The 8454-nt window shown below is 32.0% G+C and overlaps 1 protein-coding gene across 1 annotated transcript; it reads left to right on the plus strand.

Annotated features, from left to right (window-relative positions):
* The first annotated feature begins 281 nt into the window (after positions 1-281).
* On the plus strand, positions 282-4162 carry LOC111394938 (patatin-like protein 2). The gene is made up of 7 exons (XM_023020983.1): positions 282-425; positions 725-906; positions 1005-1191; positions 2693-2854; positions 3303-3605; positions 3719-3894; positions 4001-4162. The coding sequence occupies exons 1-7, from the start codon at positions 288-290 to the stop codon at positions 4074-4076; spliced, it is 1224 nt and encodes a 407-aa protein (XP_022876751.1). The 5' UTR covers positions 282-287; the 3' UTR covers positions 4077-4162.
* The last annotated feature ends 4292 nt before the right edge of the window (positions 4163-8454 follow it).

Genomic DNA, 8454 nt, shown 5'->3' on the forward strand with positions numbered 1-8454 from the left:
AAATAGTTATATACCCACAAAACCAATTTTGATATGAAATTAAAACTGTTAAATTAGTCGTGGAAAATTTCCATGCCTTGGTTTATGTTGATTTGCATGGTCTTTGACAAGTATTGTAGCTTATAAAAGTTCTTACTTTTTCAAAGCAGAATTTGTCCCACTACATAGGAAAGTTCTTTCCCTGAGAACTATAAATATATCTCCTATGTATACAACTTTTTGAACATAGAAAATATTACGAGTGTTCTAATTTTCTCTAAGTAATTTCTAATTCATTTTTATATATTATGGTGAGGCGTTCATCATCAATTAAGATTCAACCCCCAACTTATGGAAATCTTATTACAATTCTGAGCATTGATGGAGGTGGTATTAGAGGAATTATTCCTGGAATTATTCTTGAGTTTCTTGAATCTCAACTTCAGGTACTTAATATTTTCATTTTGATTTCCCATTCCCCTCTTGTAAAGATGGAGTACATGTTATCTCCATATTATATTTCCATTTTATTAATCTATAGGAAGGATTATGGGCAAAATCCCCACCTAGTCCCAGGTGGTATTTAACTAATAATAAAAATTTCAATTTGAAGAATCAGATATCTTTTAATATTAATATTTCCTTCTCACAAAAGAAGAAACTCTCTTTGTCAAATACTGATAGATATATTGATGTATCACTTGACCAAATTGGTACCAAAAATGCATTTTTTTTCCCTTGCTAGGAGATTGATGGGGAAGATGCAAGACTTGCAGATTACTTTGATGTAATTGCAGGAACAAGCACAGGAGGTCTATTAACAGCCATGTTAACTGCTCCAGATGAAACTAATCGTCTACTATTTGCAGCTAAAGATGTTAAACCGTTTTATCTTGAAAATTCCCCTAAAATTTTTCCTCAAAAGCGGTATAAGTTAACTTTACAACTATGAAATGCATTTACATTTCTTGTACACACCTTCTTGTTTTATTGATGAACATTTTTTGCATTGGTTTCAATTGCAGCGGCTTATTTGGCTGGGTTGGACGACTATTGACATTTTTATTTGGACCCAAGTACGGCGGAGAATACCTTCACAAAATTATAAGGGAGTTACTAGGAAAGACTCGATTGCATGATACCTTGACTAATGTAGTAATTCCAACCTTTGATATCAAAAATATGCATCCAAGAGTTTTCTCCACATATCAGGTTTACATTTTCTTCATTATTTATTTTCCCCAAAACCAATAAATTTATATTTTTACTAGAGAAAAGTGCAACATTATTTTTCTTTTGTTAATTTCTGATATATCTGTGTGCATGTGCATGTGGATGCGTATTCGTATGTGTACGTGTTGGGAAACTTTAAAGTAATTGAGATAGAAATAATGTGAAGTGTTAACTTTTTAATTTACAAACTAGAGTATGAGCTTATTTAAAGCGATAAATTACTGTAAAACGATAAATACACACTATAGAGGTGAACACCAAACTAATCCCAAGGGGACAAATAAGAACTTGAAAAAAAAAAAAATGACAGTATTACTCTCATTACACAAGTATTTAAAAATGATACTATAGAGAAAAAGATCGTTGTATTTTTCTGAGCCTCCATTTGGTAAATTTATAAATGGTTTATAAAAAGGAATAGAAGACAAAAGGGGCCAGTTTCTGGACTTTGTAAAGCCAGATTCACTGTTATTGTTATGTTCCGAGTAATCACTAAACCAGCAACTAATCAGTTCAAAGCATTAGTCAATCTTATATAGTAGCAGCAAAATTACATAATTATTTCAAGTAATTCTGCTTACAAAGAGTCAATAAGGATAGACAAACTAGATCAACGTAGGTATTATCAAGTCATAAGGAACTAGAACAAATACATATTCTACGTCTCTACTGTATGAATAAAACTTGTTTGATTCTTATATTCTTAATAATATTAAAAAATTTAGTCGAATGCTATGACTCGACTTGTATCCCACAACCCTTTATTTGTTAGCATATGATAGTGTGGTAGGTCAAATAATCAAATAATCTTTGTGATAAATACTTCAAAGAAATATTAATTTCAATCAGTATCTTTATTCATATAAAATAGAGCTAATTTTTTAAAATTATGCTCTAAGAAATTCTTTAAATTAATATTTTAATTTATAGAGTGAGTTTGACTCTCCCACTCTTTATAATTAAATATAGTCAAAGTATTTCATTTTTCAATAGAGAAAAATAATATTATAATTTTATGGGAAGTTGGTGAAATAAAAGATGGGGAAAAACAATTAATATTTTTTGGGGGTAATAAAATTAATTGCATTTATAAAGAGCCTGCATGAGTACTTCAAAATTTTTAAATTTTAGAATAGTGTATTTAAAAATAGAGAGTCTCTTCGATATGCTCATTTAAATGTAATTCTTATATTCATGCATACATTTAAATGTACCTTCTTGGACTTTGCTGTGACAAACCTTGTCAGTATGCTCAGCAACAATCTTTCTAGGATTTCACAAGATTTATTGAACAGTAGACTGCTTAAAATTTGACTACAAAACCATTGTGCTGTCTGATTGTAATACGATTAAATATTGTTTGTGCCTTTTTTATTCCCGCAGAAAACTTGAAAATATTTTTAAATTATTATATTAATCAATCATAGGACCAAAAAAATGGAGATAACCTGAGATTTAACGTAATTAAGTGCATATACAGGCTATAGAGACACCGTCATTGGATGCTGGACTATCAGATATATGCATTGGCACATCTGCAGCTCCAACTTATCTTCCTGCGTATTATTTCAAGAACCAGTATAAACAAAGTGATGTTCGGGAATTCAACCTCATAGACGGTGGTGTTGCTGCCAATAATCCGGTAATCTAATCATCATATATATAGTTCTTAAAGATTTGTAAAATCATGCATTTTGATAGCTGGTGAATAAACCCCAGTTTGACTGTCACTTTTTGTGTAGAATGAGTTTTTTAATAGTAAAATTTTAGAGAATGTGTGGGTAAAATGAAGGAAAAAGTTTTGTGTTTACGTAAAGAATCAATGGGTGCCCCAACCGTTGCTTGGCATGGGGTAGCATAAGTCGTTTCCAGTGAAGAGGTGAGCAGTTTTTGAGAATCTGCCATCTCGACGATTATTTTATTGTGAGAATGTGTGGTTAAAATAAATATGAGGAAAAAAGAGTTTTAGAAGAATGATTGTCAAACAGGGACTAAATAAACCCGTTTGTGCCAGATTTTTGTAACTTTCAATAACGAGACAAGAAAATTTGTTAAGAACTTATAGTTTCGCAAACTCTACATTATTGCAGGCATTAGTAGCCATGAGCGAAATTACCAAACAAATTTTTGATGGACATCCAGACTTCTTCCCAATTAAGCCTACTGATTATGGAAGATTTTTAGTAATCTCAGTAGGCACTGGCACGTCGAAGGTAGAAAATAAATATAATGCTAAAAAGGCAGCCAAATGGGGTCTTTTAGGATGGTTGCTGAATGGAGGTTCCAATCCAATATTGGATGTTTTCACTCAAGCCAGTGCTGACATGGTGGATTTACATATTTCGGCAGTTTTTCAAGCACTCCATTCTGAAGAAAATTACCTTAGAATTCAAGTAAGCTCATGAAAAAATATAAGCTATTAGAAACTTTACCCCTTATAAATTTATATATTTTTTACATTTTTAAATATATGAACTTACATACAATTTATTTATCTGGATGCAAGGACGACACTTTGACGGGAATAACTTCCTCCGTCGATGGAGCAACGAAGGAGAACTTGAACAAACTAGTCGAAGTTGGGCAAAGCTTATTGAAGAAAGCAGTTTCGAGGGTTAATTTGTATTCAGGTCTATTCGAGCCAATCAAAAAGGGTGGAACAAATGAGGATGCTTTGAAAAAGTATAAACATACACACACATAATTATATATTCAAGCATTTGTGTTTTTTATATTGACAATACGTATCAATCCATATTAACAATTGAGATATTGCTATATCTTGTAGGTTCGCGAAATTACTTTCAGAAGAAAGAAGGCTTCGGGAATTTAAATCACCTTTCAAGAAGAAATGCTCTAAATAGCTGAATTATTTTATCATCCTTTAGGCATTTATTAATAATTACTTAGTTCAAATAAAATTAGTTCCATCTTCAATGTATGTATTTTGTAAAACCTCTGATGAGATATATTTTATTTATTTTTTATTTCTTAGAAAGTGTGTCTTGATATCATGTAATAAATACATCATTATATTTGTAGTATGAGAAAATTGCAATAAATGTCCACTTTCACATGATCATTTGCAAAAATGCCCAAAAAAAATTCTGTGTCCATTATAAAATAATTTAGACGAAAATACCCTTGTTAATAATTTCTAATTCTACATTAATCACAAAATTTTTATACAATTAAGTGTTAACCAATGACATTTTGATAGATACTATGCTACTTATTTATGTCAATTCACATTAAATACTAACTTTACCCTTGAAACCCGACCCGATCCATGTGATTAAAAAAGCATAGCACTCTCCCACACTCACTCACTTTTCTTTTGTAGCCCTAAAAGTTTCTTTCATTCGTCATAGCCCACTGCTACTCCAACTGTTAGATTTTCCATTGCCAATTGTCGATCGCCACTTTATTGCCTTAGTTGCCTCTTCTTCTCTCTCTATCAGATTTTTACTTATTTGTCTTTAAAGTTATTTTTTTTGGTTGAGTTACTGTACATGATTTCTTTCTCTCTAGATTGTCTTGGGCATCAAGTGAAAATAATAGATAAAATATTTACAAATCAGAATTATGTGTAAGATTTTCCATTCCCCAAATTTTAATGCTATAAATGGAGTCTCAAAATTTTGAAAATTTAATTTTATCTGATTTTTCTTTGGAGTTATGGTTATTGATCGTAGGGTTTGATTGATCTATGTTTACATTGCTTTCTAGTTGATTATTTCATAGAGTATAATTTTGTGCGATGCTTGATTAATTTATATCTGGGTAGTAGGTAAACTTGTATTTATTTGTTGTTTGATCAAATAAATAGCTTATTCGTTTCTTGAACTCTATTAATTAAGCGCAATTTATTTGTGCAGGAAATGTGGTGGACTAGCTTATTTTGTTAAAACTGATTGATTCGACTATTTAAATGTCCTAAAATGCTGCATTGCTATTGAATATGGTTGATATTATTTGTGAAAAGCTCAATAATATGAACAAAATCATGGTTTCATTTGCTTGAGTTTTGCAGTAATTCAAAATAATGCTTAAAGGAGACTTGCACATGTATAGTGGGAAATGAGTGTATAGGGATGGTGAATGATCTGTTGGATAATCCAATGAATGTTTTAATGCTGTTCTAAAGATTTTAACTCTATGATATTTCAGTTTATGATCCAAATATTGTGCTATTAATTGAATATTAAAATAATGCTATCATCATTGTCGCTGAAACTCGCTCCAAGGATCACCAAATCGGTGTTTTTCGGGTTCAGTTTCACATTATCTTTCTCTACCGACCAACCTAAATTGCTCCAACCCACAATTAATATATTCACCTCGGTTGCTTCTTAATCTCACTCGTAAAGGACAATTTGATGATTTGCAAGCCACAAAGACACGGGAAAAATAATGGAAGAAGGCAAGAGAAGAGACCACAATACAAAGATGAAAACACCGATTTTTGGAAGCACAAAAGGCAACCGCTTTTCTTCTCTATGGCACACGTTTACACCTTTTCCCATACACAAATCACACACTAAAAAATGCTAGGTTAAGCACATATATGTAGGTTAGTATAGGCTTTATTTGGGCCAATAATAAGATTAAATGTGCCAAGATTCAAAGTCATCCAAGATGTAATTAAATGGGCTGGGTTGAGCCGTTGAACACTGTTGCTGATAATTATTTCACTTATCAATCGAGGGCTCTAAAATATATTCCAACCTTTAATATCATTGTCCAGAATTTATTGAGTATCAAAAAACCCAACAAATCTTCACTTTGATATCTAGTAAACCTTCAGGCAATTCAAACACGTAGTTAGTACTTACATAATCAAGGTAACCAATAAAATTAGGACAACAGACCTTACCTCCTATTCTGGACCTAAAACACATATCATACCTGCTCCATATGCTCACCAGAGCTAAGGTAAAAAACATCCAAATAGAAGCAAATACTCACAGTAATAAATTAAGAGCAAATAAATATGTGATGATGATATAATATAAGATAACATACAAATCTTTTCAAAGATGTTCACACAAAAAAACAGACTAAAACCAAGTTAATCATTATAAATGACCCTAACGAAGATCTCACCACATTTATTCTATCCATTCTGTATTGCTCCCATCTCGAGAACACAATCTCATCTCATTGCCCATTATGCTCACTAGACTGATCACTCAACTCATGTCTAACTGGTAAACTACAATAGATCCTAAGTCCACGGGATAATCCTCTATCTCCACATCACTCCTACAAACCTATGTGGATAATGGGTCTCCACCTAACAGAAATGATAGAAGTGTCTATCTCACACTCCACCTGATCAGGGTCTTTTCGCAGATAAAGGATTCCAACATTTAATCACCTCTCTACTCATTATTGAAATGTCATACTCTACATTCCCAGTATAAACCACTAATGTACCCTTAGACATTTATACTCCACTTAACAAAATAAATTCAGCACACTTCTAATGCATCCCAAACCACTATGCATGTAAATAATTACACTAATAAGACCGCTTCAATTCATGTAGTTGCACACAAAAACAAATTAAAAATGTATCATGTCAACATAGCAGAATTAAGCAATCACATATAAAAAAATGATTGCACATAGATTCAAATACAGTAACTAGGTTTACTCTCAATAAATATCGTTGGGGTCATCACTTGAAAGACACATTCATCCCATCTCTCATTTTACTCTTCTGCTTATCTTTCTTCTTGGAACAGTTCCTAGTGAAGTGTCCAGACTTACCACACCTATAATACCGTCTACCACTAGACTTCTCCTATCCCTTGCCCTTTACTTACCATCCTCATCACTTGAGTTACTACTCGAATCACTATTGTCTTGAGCTGTACCCAAATTCATATGGTTAAACTTCATTCTTCTTATCATCATGTGTAACTCACCACTCCTCTTATCTTCCTTTTCAGACTTAATCTCCATCTCCTTACTCTTAAGGAAATCTATGACAATCTTGGATATTAAGGTGTCCTTACCAAATTTAATTTCATTCTTAACCTCTCTATATGAATCAGGCATTGAATTAAACAAAATAAACATTTCAGACATTTTCGTCTTCAACAATTTTGTTAAAAACATCCAAATTGTTATCAAGATCCTTTGAATGGTCCATTTTCAAAATTGAAATTTTTTTCAAGCAAGTATGACTTATTAGAAGTAGACTTAAGCGAATACAAGTCCTATAACTTTTTCCAAAGTTCTTATTAGCATCACTTTTTCTCGTGTCATTATGATGCCATTTAGAAACAACACAAGAAGGAAAAAAACAGTATTTTGTGGATTCTTGTTTTTCAATTTTTCTCAAAATTGTGTTAGATATGAGTAAAATAAATGAAGAATAAGCAACTTCATCATATTATTCTTTTAGTACTTCTATCGGATTTGTAGAAAATTTGTATTTATGGCTTTCAAAACATTTTGCTGAACCAAAATCACCTTCATCTGTTGTTACCAAATTGAAAAATCCCCTTTACCATCGAAAATTCCAACTTCGAAAGATGACAACATTTTGAAAATATAGAACAACCAAAGTGCAAAAATAGATCGCACAAAGTAATTCTAATGCCGTAGTATGTACCGTTATAGATTCCTAAGGTTTCGTAAGATTCGTGATCTTAGATGAAGGAATTGTTCAAACAGGTCAACTCTAGATGTTCTAACAGAAAAATCAATGTAATACGAAGGTATGATAACAAAAAAAAAAAAAATCAATTTCTAATGCAATGCAGTTTCACATAGTGACTAAATGACAATTAGAGCACAAAATAAATTATCAACTTGCAATCAAATTTAGTACTTCGAACATAAGAAATAATTTTTAAATTTTTAGTACAAGCAATGGTTACCCCACACGGTAACACCAATCCTAATATCACCCCATGCGATGACACGCTAATGCTGAAATTTGATTTAGGATAAGCCAATATACTAGAGCAAACCAATCTGAGCCCATGAATTACGAAAGATGCGAATTTATCACCTAGGACCACCACTATTTGTTTTAAAGTCTCCAGTAATTGTAGGAATCAACCAGCCACGATTGAATCTTGAATGTACAAAGAACAAAATCATCAAGACTTTGTTGTACAACTTGAACACCAAAATGTTAGAAAAAAGTTAGAAACAAACAGCTTGAAGAAACCTCCTCAAAATTCCAATCAACATGCCCTCACGCGCCGTTGGACCCTCTGTACG

Source organism: Olea europaea, chromosome 5, assembly GCF_002742605.1.
Source record: "Olea europaea var. sylvestris chromosome 5, O_europaea_v1, whole genome shotgun sequence".
NCBI classification, from domain to species: Eukaryota; Viridiplantae; Streptophyta; class Magnoliopsida; order Lamiales; family Oleaceae; genus Olea; species Olea europaea.